General features: G+C 33.4%; 1 protein-coding gene across 14 annotated transcripts in view; it reads left to right on the top strand.

Moving 5' to 3' along the window:
* Nucleotides 1–13,189, top strand: part of TERB1 (telomere repeat binding bouquet formation protein 1) — a 21,345-nt gene extending 8,156 nt beyond the window's left edge. For 4 of the 14 annotated variants that reach the window (XM_075040008.1, XM_075040012.1, XM_075040017.1 and 1 more), the window contains 10 exons: nucleotides 1,307–1,432; nucleotides 2,398–2,555; nucleotides 3,326–3,687; nucleotides 5,316–5,377; nucleotides 6,291–6,383; nucleotides 7,733–7,903; nucleotides 8,393–8,473; nucleotides 9,947–10,060; nucleotides 10,459–10,571; nucleotides 11,117–12,046. In XM_075040008.1, coding sequence (XP_074896109.1) covers nucleotides 1,307–1,432; nucleotides 2,398–2,555; nucleotides 3,326–3,687; nucleotides 5,316–5,377; nucleotides 6,291–6,383; nucleotides 7,733–7,903; nucleotides 8,393–8,473; nucleotides 9,947–10,060; nucleotides 10,459–10,571; nucleotides 11,117–11,401 — 1,565 coding nt within the window. In that variant the 3' untranslated portion in view covers nucleotides 11,402–12,046. Of the gene's footprint in view, nucleotides 1–1,306; nucleotides 1,433–2,397; nucleotides 2,556–3,325; nucleotides 3,688–5,315; nucleotides 5,378–6,290; nucleotides 6,384–7,732; nucleotides 7,904–8,392; nucleotides 8,474–9,946; nucleotides 10,584–11,116 lie in introns of those variants that run through there. The other 10 variants (XM_075040011.1, XM_075040014.1, XM_075040009.1 and 7 more) reach the window with 10 other exon arrangements.

Here is a 13,189-nt window from a genome sequence, read left to right as displayed (position 1 = left end):
TAACATTCGGAAAAAATGCTTGTTATAATGTTCCATCTTTAAATTTTAACATGTGTTAACAGATAGTATCTTTAAGAGCTTAGAAAAAAGTAGACTATTATGCAGGAATTCAGAGCTGGGCTTAGGTATCAGAGGGTAAAATTCATCCAGACCTGAAAACTACTACAATACATACATACCAAATAAGTCTTTTTGAGCTCTATTTTGATGGCTCTTAATATATACAGTGTTTGTCTACTGTTTACACAGCTATTTTTTTTTAAAAAGCTATATGACAGTATTGTTTTTGAAGTAACGTAAGCAGTAGGTAACCCTGAAATGTTTTTGCCAGGCTCCTCAGGGCTTTCCCAAGCATAGCTGGTGGACATGTAACACTTAAGTTGGTATTTTATGGTAGTACAAGCAAACAGAATGTGAGGTTGTGACATACTGATCATTGTTTATTTATATTACTGTTTTTTCTCATGTATGTTCAGAAATTAAAGAAAAAGTGATTATGTTCAAATATCCCGATTGATTATCATCCTCTAAATGTCAGCAACAAGTTCAATAATTAGTTCAGCAGGTCATAAATCTGATAATTTAAAAGACACTTTTTCATGAAGAATTAATTGAAAGAAAGCTTAATGGAAAATGTCTTTCAAACAAATATGATTAAACCAACAGAATAAAAATTTTTCTTAAAATGTCAACACTGACAAAAATCATATTTCATCTTTTGTTGCTTCCTTTGTTTTATCAAGTTCAGACAACAAAGAACTATTTTTATAAAGTTGTCAGTTTTATGAATGCGTACTGCAAATGAGATCACAATAAAAAAATCTAGCTAATTACATAGTTAACAAGGAGGAACAGATTAGCTAGACCAGGATTAAACTACTAATTTTATTAGAGTTTTGCTAATTATGAACTTTAAGCTTTTGATATCTCTGCATCTCAAGGCTTACATAAATGTAGTGTATATACTTTAGGAGTATATACCAGAGGAAAAGAAATACGGAAGCCATAATTAAAATATTTTAGGTGACAATTAAATGAGTTTGGATCTCCATCATAGAATTTGTCTCAGTCATCCTTCAGTTTTCTTACAAGAACTTTGAGCTATGGTAAAATCATCCTGTGTGATCTAGAGCACTTCTGCTGCAACCCAGGTAGTAGGTCATTACAGCATGCTTGGATCCATAATGAAAATCTCTTTTTCAGAATTACCCTGAAAGTTCCTAGTATTAGTTTCTGAAATTACTGTAAGATTAAGTGTGTATGAGGCTGAAACCAATCTATTTTCCTGTACAATGTCCTATTTTAGAAGAAAACCAGCGTGAACTGCTCCAGAACAATGGTCTTCCACTTATGATTCAGGTATTAACTGAGTCTCAGGATGAGGAACTAAACAAAGCTGCTACTTTCGTGCTACAAAACTGCAAACAAATGAGTAAGCTTACTGTTACTGCTTTAAAAATTACAGAGATAATTTCCATCTTTAAGTTCTGTTGACTTTCTACATGATTTTAACTGTAGCAGTTTTGTAATTAAGTGTACTCCGAGATGTTTGTTTCTGCAGAAAAGCTGTTTATTTGCCACCATGGACTGATTATGGCGTTTAGGCAGAAAAAAGAAAAGTAAAAATTCCATTGATGTTGCAATAATGCATTTGTGAAACCTGCATATGTAAGGCCAGTTCTCAAAAGCTTTCCCTATCTATATATTATGTGCAAAATATGAACATTGTCATTTAACACGCAATTGGTACTCTATTTCCTGGGTATGTACCATTGTATCTAGAGACAAAACCAGTAGATAATGAAGCCTGAAATCATCATGACTACAATTATTTTGCAATATTAAAAAAATCTTGATCTTTATTTTTAAAGTAGAGTGTATTTTGAAGTATCTTAAGTTTTTTTTTTTTTTTAATTAAGTGTATAATACTACCAATGAAACAAAGATACCTTGTCCTTTAAAGCATGGAAGGTATTATACAACTGATAATTAGTAAAAAGTACATATCTACATTTTTATACTGAAAACATAACTGAGAGTTTTAAGATTGAGGAGGTGCGGTGATTTTCAGTGTCCATTAATATGGAGATCCATACTGGTAAAGGACCTATAGAGTTATGATTAAGTCCACGATAAAGTAATTTTTTAGAGCACAGCATTGTGTAACCAGCTAATAGTAACTATGATTGCAAGCTCACCTCTTCTAGCTGCCGTTTATATTTGAAGTGTATTAACATTTATGTGTAAATTTAAGTTATATAAAAATTATTATTCAGAGGTTATATTTTGCATTAAATTATTGGGGCTGTCCCTCAGCATACTAAAATATAATAAATACTTATTAAGCTGTTAATTGATAAAATTTGCAATAATAATATTGGTTTTTATTTCATAAAGCTGAACAATTGTCCCTGAAAATAAATGATAATTCATTAAATGTGAACAATGCAGAAGAGTTGGACGTGCAGGTCAGAAAAAGAAGTCTACAAGACTACTGGAAGAAAGCAAAAGAAATTTTTCACAGAATAAACTTGATTGAAAAAGAACACAGTGAGGTTGGCCTCTTTACCAAAGTAGGATAAAACTTAGCAAATCTTTCAAGAGTTTAGGGAGAAATAGAAAGTAAGCTCTTAAGATAATTGCAGTGTGCGCTGGAAAAGTAGAGAAAACATTGGATGTGTGTGAAACTACAACCTGCAGCTTTTACCATTACTGTATATCGTACAAAGTTAGAAGTATGCAGGGCAATCAGAGAATGCAGGTGTCTGTATTTTTATGAAACATTTTAGTTTATTATAAGACCAGGTTTTCTACAAAATTGAGATAATTTAGGTTGGAGAAACAAGAGTTGGATTTATTTTTAATTGCTGGTCACTTAAACCTATAATTTTAATATTTGCATGCATGAAATGCCCATGATTATACAGCTATGATGGGATAGATGATAATGGAAAATGTGCACATAAGCGGAAAAAGTTGTTTGATATTTTCCTTGTTCTGTGTAACTACTTGGTATTTCTGGGTGTGGAACAGCAAGTTTTTGAGTTATTTAGCTGGATCTTAAGTTAATTAAATATTTTAATTTCTATAAGTGCCTTGTATTAGTAGCAAATCCATTGCTTCAGCCTGGAATTATCACTTAACTACACCTTCAGCAGCAATGCTGTCTTGTTGGCTCTCAGCTCAGTCAGGGTTTTTTGAAGCTTCTCTGGAATTTGTTTTGCCTTCAGAGTTAGACTGGTCTATCCTAGTTAATCTTGTTACTAGATTTATTTAATATTTTTATAGAGCTTGTATAGTCACTAACTAATATTTTTCAATACAGGAAGCAGTACAAGGAAGAGTATTTGTAGGCAGATCTTCAGAAGCCAATATTGAAGCATCAAAGTACCATGAAGTGAATCCTGCTGATTCAAAAACTTATACAGAAAGAACACATAAAGAAATACATTGTCGACAGTTAACCTCTGAGTTAGATGATCAGGTTCTTGCTCCATCTGTAGATTCTTCTCCACTGAAAAATGAAATAATGAACACTATGGATCCAGTAAATGCTTCTACTAGACAAAGTGAACAGAGTAATATTCCATGTTCAGTTAATGAACTGCAAACAGACAGTGTACTTCAAAGCCACAATATAAATGAAAAAACTGCTTGTGTAAAAAATCAGTTTATTCTTCAAGTAAGGTAAGTATCTTACACCTAAGCAGAAATACTAAGTTGCTTTTCTTTAGTAATTTCCAAATTCAGTGTCAGCCTTTTAAATTCTCTGTTACTATGTCTTTTCACTAGAAAAAGTGAAAAGACATAGCCATTTGGTGGCTCACTAGAGAATATTCTGTGGAAGTGTTTTTTGACATCACAGATCAAAGATTATAGACACTGTAGTTAGTAATAAAAGCTTCTGATCTTTTTCTCTGAATGGTAGGCTTCTGATGGATTGTATAGAGAGCCCGTTACAGGCCATGTTCTAATGCCTTCAACATAGTGCTGAAAAAGCATCCATAGTGTTTGCCTCACAATTCTCACTGATTCAGTAGATCAAGATTTGACACATTGGTTTGGATGAAACAACAAAGAACTCTGTAATATGCACTTACTAGGAAAACAGCAGTTATGGAACTGCTTTGCAAAAAATTGGAGTACCTATAAACTAGGGAAAAAAGCTCCCCCCCCCCCCCCCCCCCCCGCTTTTCTCCCCTCCATATTCAGTTGCTTGCCTGCACGGGAAGAGAAAGATACAGCCTTGGTTAGTCATTCACTGTTCTCTTGCTTGTTGCTCTCACACGAATTCTTACTTTCCTCTTTTGCTTCTTACGGTTATCTTTCCTATTGATAAAAAATTAATTATAGGCAACATGCCAGGATAAATACAGATTCCGTTATCTTGAATTTATATCTGGAATATCCCTCAAGACAGGCAATGAGAAAGTAAGAACAAAACTACGTTTCTCCTTTTTTTTGAGTTCCACATTTTTATTGTGCTTTTTTATGTGGCTGGCTGGACCCTGCTCCTATGTAGTTTCCTTGTGTGCATTATATTGTAACTTTTCAACTACCACAGAAATTATCAAGAGCCCTAGGGTGTTTTCCATAGAACATACAGGTAAATTTTGCTTTGCTACTGATTAGCATAATTTCACACAGCTTCTTTATTTGTTATTCTGACCTTTGAAGCACAAAACTATTAAATTAATTTTTTTGCGGGGAAAAAAGCTCTCTCCTTGCATATGCATTTGTGTGAAAACAGGAGTTACCCGAGCATAATCGTGGATGAGGCTCCTTGCTCCTGCAGTATTTGGAGGTAGTCAGTGACATAGAAAAATACATGATCACCATATCATAGGAGCATGTTGGTTGCATAAAAGTTAATCAGTGTAAGAAAAGAAGAAAATCAATTACCTTTTAGAGCAATTGGTACATCTGATGAAGGCTGCAGTATTTTGAAGAACTTGTGAAAGTTCTATGTGCACTAAGTAATCTTGATGTGAATCAGAATTGCAGATGGTTCTGGAAACCAGCACGCCTTGAAAGCACTGCATCCAAATGCTGGAACAGGCTTGCTGAACAGCACTGCAAGGAATGTTAATCACAGATCTCTGGTAAAACAGATTTCTAACACGCAATGGTTACGTGCTGGATACTACAAGCCCTGTAACTTGGGATAATTAGAATAAATTTTTCAGAGTTTTATCTTTTATATATTTAATGTGGTTTTCATTCTGCCTTTACAATATGTGTATTAATTTACAGGTAAATGTATGTTGTGAAGTTTGATATTTTTTTTAAATTTGTTTACATTTTGATCTTCCCAGTGAACACTTATTTAAACAACCAGCAGAGATTGTTAAAAATATGAAACAGACATGCAGACCAGGTACAAATAGCTAAAGATACTCCTTTTTTAGATAGTATTTATAATATCCTTTAACTGTTTGCATAGTTTTGGAATTTTTTATTGTATACAATTTTACCAGTAGCATATTTATTCTACTCTTCCTCTAATACATATTTTAGCTTTCTTTTTTTAATTGATTTTAACTATTCAAATTAATGTATCACAGATAAATGTTTTAAGTTTAGTCTGAATGCAATCCATACTGAACAATGGAAGTCATTAATAGAAAATGCACAAGGATGCTGGTTTTGTTCTGTATTTGTAAGACTGGGGATAGAACCTACCTGCGAGAGTGACTTTTGCCTGACACTATTCCTACATGTTGAACACGTGTTTAAGATTTGCATTGATGTTCTTAGTCTGATACATTTATTTCAGAATTGGGATCTGTTCAATCAAATATTTACTCATAATTTAGTTTCCTGTTAATTTATAAAATTTATAATTATTCATTAGATTAGTATTTGCCAGGATGGTTGCTTTACAGGTGACCAAGCTGATCCCCAGGTTATACCTACTTAAATTGAGAGTAAGTATTATTCTAGTACATCACATCTTTCAGCATCTGATTCCAAATGGAAATGAAGTTTGTAAGGCTTAGTTCAGCAATGTAAGTTTACAAGGTTATTTTGCTGTGTTCACGTTGAAGTAATATGCTTTGCGAGAGTGATGAAAAAGCACTGAATTAAATGTTATTATTCTGGATTTACAAAACTGTAAATGCGATCCATTTAACTTCAGAAATTTCATTTGGATTTTCTGCTCTTATTTAAATTAAACTTTAATAGTCTACAAATAGAAAATACAATAGAATATAGGTACATTGTTGCATGATTACCATGGAAAAAGATAGGTTGCATTTTCTTAGTGGGTTTTTTCCTTCCTGATTTAGATCAACATTCATTCTACTCAGAGATAAACAAGGAAGAAAAAAGTACTTCAACTACATCTGCATCCCATAAAACGGCAGATTTAAGATGTTTAGGTAAGTATTATCTTAAGTCTTTTTCCTGAGTCCATAAAAGAAGCCTTAAAGAGTCAGCAATGCAGTAAGTGAACTGACATTACAAACATTTTAACACATCTATTGGATTACCTATTATGTGATTCTTAACTGCTTCCTTTCCCTTTTCTGTGCCTAAAATAAAATGTAAATATTGAAATAAAGCTTACATATTCCAGTTTTGGTCTATGTATCTTAATGTCGGTTTACTAACAAAAAGAATATACAGCAGCTTAAAAGACGACACACTACTTATAAGAACAGTGAAGAGTGGGTGTTTTCCTCCTTTCTCTGATTGGAAGGAGGGAGGAAAAACATATAGCCCTGCTTAGTTTCCTCATGTATTCCACTGCTAAGCCTCCTAACTATTCTGCAGCGCTTCTGTTTCTCTGCCTTACTGCTATTAAATACAGGCAGGCAGTTTTATAGTAATTCATGATTGCAGGCCTTAGTTACCCCATCTTCTACTTCCTGAACATGGTCTATCAGTAGGTTGTAAGAATGCTGCTGGTACTCAGGATTCATAAGTGGATTTTGTAATCAAGCCTGTGTCTCTTTATTATCAAAACAAAACAACAAAAAAAACCCCAAAACCACACAAAAATACCCAACTGCCAAAAAAAAAAAAAGGCCCATAACCCACCTTTAGACGTCATTTAGGCATATGAATCCAAGTTGTCAAACTAAATTCAACCTGAGCTTTAGCACTGCTTTATCTTAGGCTAGAATATTGCAGATCTGTACCAGTCAGTGCCCTTGTTGTAATTCCTCATAGTGCAGAAGTTCTCCTTCAGCTGATGTAACTAACTGTGAGAACATACAAGAATAATTAAACCATAAATTACCCTAGGAATGTCCTCAAAAACGAACAGGAAGGCTTCTTGTGAGGAAATTCATACCTAAGCTAGACTTACTTATTCTGGTTAATACAGATAACTGTTACAACACAGAGAAAGTTTCCAAGTATACCAAAGATAACTTTTATGTTCTGTCTCCCGGATAAATGTGCAAAGGGAACTGAAGCCCCTTTCTTCCCATCCCACTAATATTTTTACTTCTGTAGAGGATCTGTGCTTCATTTAGTACTTCTGGAGTTGAAGTGCAGTGTAACTTGGTCCCATAGGTCATGTTGAAAACTTTTTTTGAGAGCAAGTACAAAACAAGAAGTATTTTCAAGAAGGTATGTAAAGTGTAGCCTCTTTTGAGATGTGTATATAGAAAACTGGAAGTCAAATTGTACATTATAATGAGCAAAATGAAATGCTGGACTTTGTGATGGCTTCTATAGCATTCGTGCTTGCTGTTTCTACCATATCCTATTTTTTTTCCAGGTTGTACAGCACGAGGACTATCCTTCAATAGTAAAACCTTTACCAAGATGTTGCAAAGTTGTCCACATCAGTGTGACCGTCATAAAGTCATTCTGGAAGCTGAAGAAAGATATAAAAAGGAACTTCGCCAATCAGCTGTTTGTAACAACAGTAGATATGTAACTCATGAGAGTAATTGTGATTTATTTTTTTTTTAGTAGTTGTAACTATTGTTTTAAATTTTATTTAAAATTCTGAACTTTTTTTGGTCTGATTCTGATTGTCTGTTATTGTAAACTCACTCATTAATTTGATTTACCAATGATATCTACTAAGTGAGATCAGAACTATCCACTTCAGTTTTGAGTATCTTGTGTATTTCTTGGCAGTAGTAATATATCCTCATTATAGGCTTTGATGAGACTGTCCTGTTTGCCAGAGTTAGTCAAGTACTAATAGAAAGGAATATATTAGGTTGAAATAAGTGTGAATGGATGTATGACATCATAACAAGGTAATTTCATTCTAATATTACATACTTAGGGATGTAAGATGCTTATAATTCTTAATGAATTAAATAAAAGCACATCCTATATTTTTCTGGTTTAAAGGAGGCATTTTGAAAATTAAACAGTTAGTACTTACTGGCATTTGTACTGGTGTCCATCTTATATTTTGCAGAACTAGTGCTGACTCCAGTGAAGAAAGAAAGACTGCATACAGAAATAACAAATTCTAGGAGCAAAAAGGATAGCTTCCAAAGTAAGGGCTTGGTTTGGAAATTAGTGCAAAAAGCCCTTACTGTCTAAGTAATACTTTTGCAGGTCTTTACCATGAGATGCTGTGGATAGGGAATTAGTTTTTTTTTTCTTCTGTGGATTCAGTGAAAAATCTCTATATTAATAGGCCAGAAAATGCATATTTTATAATAATGAAATTGCATTATGCACATTAGTTTACAACGAAGTTATCTGGCGCTTTGTAGATACTTCTTTGAATCCTGTCAGGGGTACTTCCATGCCATCTGCTATTTTTCAGTTTTGTGGCATTAATTTTTAAAATGGAGAGGTATAGTCAGGATCAGAATACAGTACAGTTGCCTGTTCCTGATTCAGCATCACTCTAGTAATAGCCATGTTACCCTATTACACCTGTTTCTGTTCATGCTTGGAGCTCTGCTAAGGACTTGGATCTGTGTGCGCTAAATAGCTAAAAGGATAAACCTTAATGTCTACAACAATGTTAGAGCAAGTAACTGAAAACAACCTATCAGAAAATTAAGTACAGGAGATCTATTTACCTGTCCTGTATTGTGAGCTGTTGAATAAGATGTTAGTAACCAGGTAGAGATGGAAAAGTGAATATAAGTTCCATCAGTGCAGTTTAGGAACACTATGTTTACAGAGCCATCAGTTGCCCATAAAAACTGGTATTCTTCATAATACCCAACTGTCCATTTGTAAATAGCAGAGTACGTATCTTTTACAGTGTTTTATTCTGTAATGTAGCAAAAAAGGTAATGGTTATAGTTTTTCTCCTTACCCTGCAGATACATATTTTTACATAAATCACAAGGAATTTTCTTCCGAATGTGGTGTTTGTGGGTACATCCTGCAGAGCTCCAACTACAGTCATACGTTACTACATTCATCAACTAGTAACCAATACTGTTTCTTATGACTGATGACCAGAAATTTTAAAGTAGGCTGAAGCAGCTCTCTAAATTAGTACTTAAATTCTAAAACATGAATATTACTTAAAAAAACATTCTCTTTTGAAAAATCAGCCCACCCATCAGGAATTTATTTTTAGTCTTTTATTTCCAAAAACCTTGTTTATGTTGTCGTTTTATTTAACTAATTTCTGGTAAAAGCTAGGAGATTGATTTTTAAATTTTTAAAACTTTTTTTCCTCTCCAGATTCAGAAATTAATTAATTTAGCCATGATAGCCATGGAGGACTTTTAAAATAAATTAAAAAAAACCAAACCCAAACCCAACTTTATTTCTCGAGAGCCCATTACACTAATATATTAGCTTTAGCAAGCAAACATTTTCTGAAGTAAACTGAATTTTCCAGTCTTTGTTCCAAGACCAGATAGTAGCATGGCTCAAAAGATGGTTCTCTCTTCAATTTTAATTCCTAAAACATTACCTGTGTTTTGTGTGTGGTGTTTTTTTTTTTTTTTTTTTTTAAGAAAGATGCATAATGATTTATTGTTTGGGTTTTTTTAAGGTATTCTTTTGACTCCAATTAGAAAAAACAAATCTAATACTTCAAATAGAGATGAACATAGTAAAAATACTAGGTTGACTGATGACTATAACTTGATACCGACATATGAAAAGTGTGAGTATTACCAGAAAATCAATTCTGTAATAAGCGTAAGTTAACGATCAGATTTTGCATTTAGGTCAGAGCATTGAGAAAAGCAGCTGTGCTTGCTATTGGAGACAAATGGCTGAGAATGTAGATAGATATGTTTGTGTACTTCCAATCATAGTACTATTGACGTTTGAGTTAATTCCTGTTATTTGGTAGTAGCTTCCAATGCACAAATAATCCTTATGTGTTTATGTCAATGATGAGAAAAAGATCTAGTGAAAATGAGATATTACTAATAAAGCAGCATTTACATATTCAACTTCATTAGAAGAAATATTCCTTTATACCACTATATTCAGTTTTACAGTAGATTTCAGTTATTTTAAAGTAACTAAGAGGTGGCCTTGTTCACAATTTCATAGCTTTCCAGAAAACCCAAGATGCTAACTTGAAGAGACAAAGAGTCAAAGAAATGTGCAAACAGGAATGTCAGCGCTTAAAAGAAAACTGCATATATTCACTTCACAAAGATACGGTTAGTTATGCAAAGCCTAATCATACACTTGCATATTTATAAATGTCCAAATAAAATCACTATGAATCACATAGGTTTTTTTTTTCTAAGTCACCTTTAACAGGAGCCCAGTAGCAAAGTGAACCTTATTAAAAAGATATTCCTCTGTTGATTGTATTCTAGTCATACTGATTTATCTCTGAAATGAGTTCAGCATTTTTCAACTGACAGTTCTTTCTGAATAATGGATATGGAGTTACGCTTTTTCCTGCACTAATGACAACTTGCATAGTATAGAAATAACAGAAGCCTAAAGGCATAAACATACTAAAGGTATAAACTGTGTAGGCATGACAGAAATGAAGGTAAAAGTAATGGAAAAATGCTGTATTTCACTAAGTGGGTGACCATGAAGAAACCTTGAAGAGCCATTGTTATCTTGACACAGTGATCATTTCTGTAGAACTACTTAAGATCATATTGTTGGTAATAATGTGTTACTTCGAAATGCAAAAGAGTATGCAAATTTACATAATTTTTAATGACACCAAAATAAATATTTGCAGAACAATGAAATATGTTCCCTGGACGTGAACAGAAGACCTTTAAACAAGAGAAAAAGAACCCGAAAAGATTTCACAACTGAAGAAATTAACTGTCTTTTGAGTGGAGTAAAAAAAATGGGTAATCACTGGAATTTAATTTTGTGGTCTTATCCATTTCAGAAAGGACGGACAAGTGTTGATCTTTCCAAGAAATACTACAGGTTACAGTTGCAAGTAATCATAATTTTATTTTCTACTAATCATATACGCTGTCAGCTTAGTTTTCAGCTTTTGCCCCTGAACTGACTTGCAAAAAAAAGGACAGGCTATTAGAATTTGGAACCAATGGGATTGTGCTTTGTGTCAGTTCAATGCTGTGTGCATGTTAAGCATTAGAATGGTCTCCTATGTAATTCAATCAGGGCTTGTGCTTGGAGAGAGAGAACTAACCTGGGAAAATACCAGAGAGCCTTTGAACCTTCCAGTGCCACCTGACAGGATACAAAGGGGATAAGAATTTCAGTTAAGGACTCTAAATTAATCCCTGTGTTTATTAGAAAGTTCATATTTAATCTGTTCATCCTCGTCTCTGATGGTTTGTGAAAATCTCTCTGGCAGTTTTCACTGTGTTTAATACGTACATTCCTTACACAGAGGTGCTATCTATGGATGGGGTAGATAACATTTCTGCTGTGCTTTGGATATGTGGGGGAGTGTTTAGTGGCAAGTGTTCTTTTGCTGAAACATTTTCTAAAACTGTGCAGTGTTTGGGTCAACATACATCTTGATATTTTCTGTTACCTCCATTTTATAGAGGCAAGAAAAAAACAAAGCTCATCAATAACATCATTCAAGAGTGTTTTGGATTTTGTTGCAGAATGTTGAAGAACAGCATTTTTAACAGCGAGGTATTGTCACAACAGTATGAGCCCTTGGAGAATTTAGATTGGCTTGGACTCATGTTTTTCAATGATAACATTCTCTGACAGAGTTGTTACACTTAGCAAATTTAAATTGCATGTAATTTGATAAGTTGTTCTTTTTTACTTAAATAATGCTAACATAGCTAACAATCTTTATCAGTAAAATTTATGTTTTTTTTAACTTAACCTTCTTGAACATTTGATTTATGTAACATTTGATTTGGCTTTTTGTTTGAATCTTTTTATAGTTTGCTTTATACCATTTGTAAGAAAAGGCTATATTGCTAAAATGAGTATTTTACATCAGAAACTGCTAAATGTTTATGTTGTTGTGTCTGAATTTGTTTCCTCTTAATCAGTGAAATGTTTAATGCAGGTAAAATATTTTGTTGTGCGTTCAATGTGCTGTATGTGCAGAAAAATATATCTGTGACAGAAAACACCAAATGTACGGTTAAACGCTGCTGCATAGAGTAGGCAAATCTTATATTGGTGTACAGTAAGTAAATTGAAATAGAAAGCTTGTGGAAATGTCAGAACTTCTGGGTAGAAGATTTGGTGTGTGGTTCAGCTGCAGTATTTCTTGGCTGATACTAATGACAGGGATAACATTCCTGGACCTACATAAAATACTTCAGTGTTGAACTAAGTAGGATGCAGGTACTGATAAAATTGGGCTTCTCTTCACAGTTAGACATTTTTTGGTGTACTATTCAAGTAAGTGAGCAGAACGGTCACTTCTGCTAATTACACAGTTTTTACAGAAAGCTTTAGTGAAAGCCTTAGTAACTTGATTTTTCAGTGATAGCCTTAGTATTTAATTTCTATTTTTTATCTATTCTGATAAAGGAATGATTAATTGATAGTTGATTTATTATGGAAAAAGTTTAGTTATCTTATTAGCACTAGGCTTTCACTACGAAGTAGCTTATATGCTTAAAACCAACCAAGAAAACCAAAAACTGAAAGACCTGCAGTAAAGATGATGCCAATGATATAATAAATAGGTCTTCTACTATTTTCAGCTGTTGTGCTTTTTTTTTATATTATTAAAATATTCAAGCATCTATAGAAGAAGTCTTTGAATGGAGCTGTTAAAAGCAGCCTAGGTAAATATTGGCATATGTATTTGCAGAGCATGAGCCAAAAGGACTGCCGGGGAGGGGTATGC

The sequence above is a fragment of the Buteo buteo genome, chromosome 11 (assembly GCF_964188355.1).
Source record: "Buteo buteo chromosome 11, bButBut1.hap1.1, whole genome shotgun sequence".
In the NCBI taxonomy this organism is placed as follows: Eukaryota; Metazoa; Chordata; class Aves; order Accipitriformes; family Accipitridae; genus Buteo; species Buteo buteo.
The sequence above is the reverse complement of the archived record's forward strand: the minus strand, read 5'-3'. Positions and strand labels throughout refer to the sequence as shown.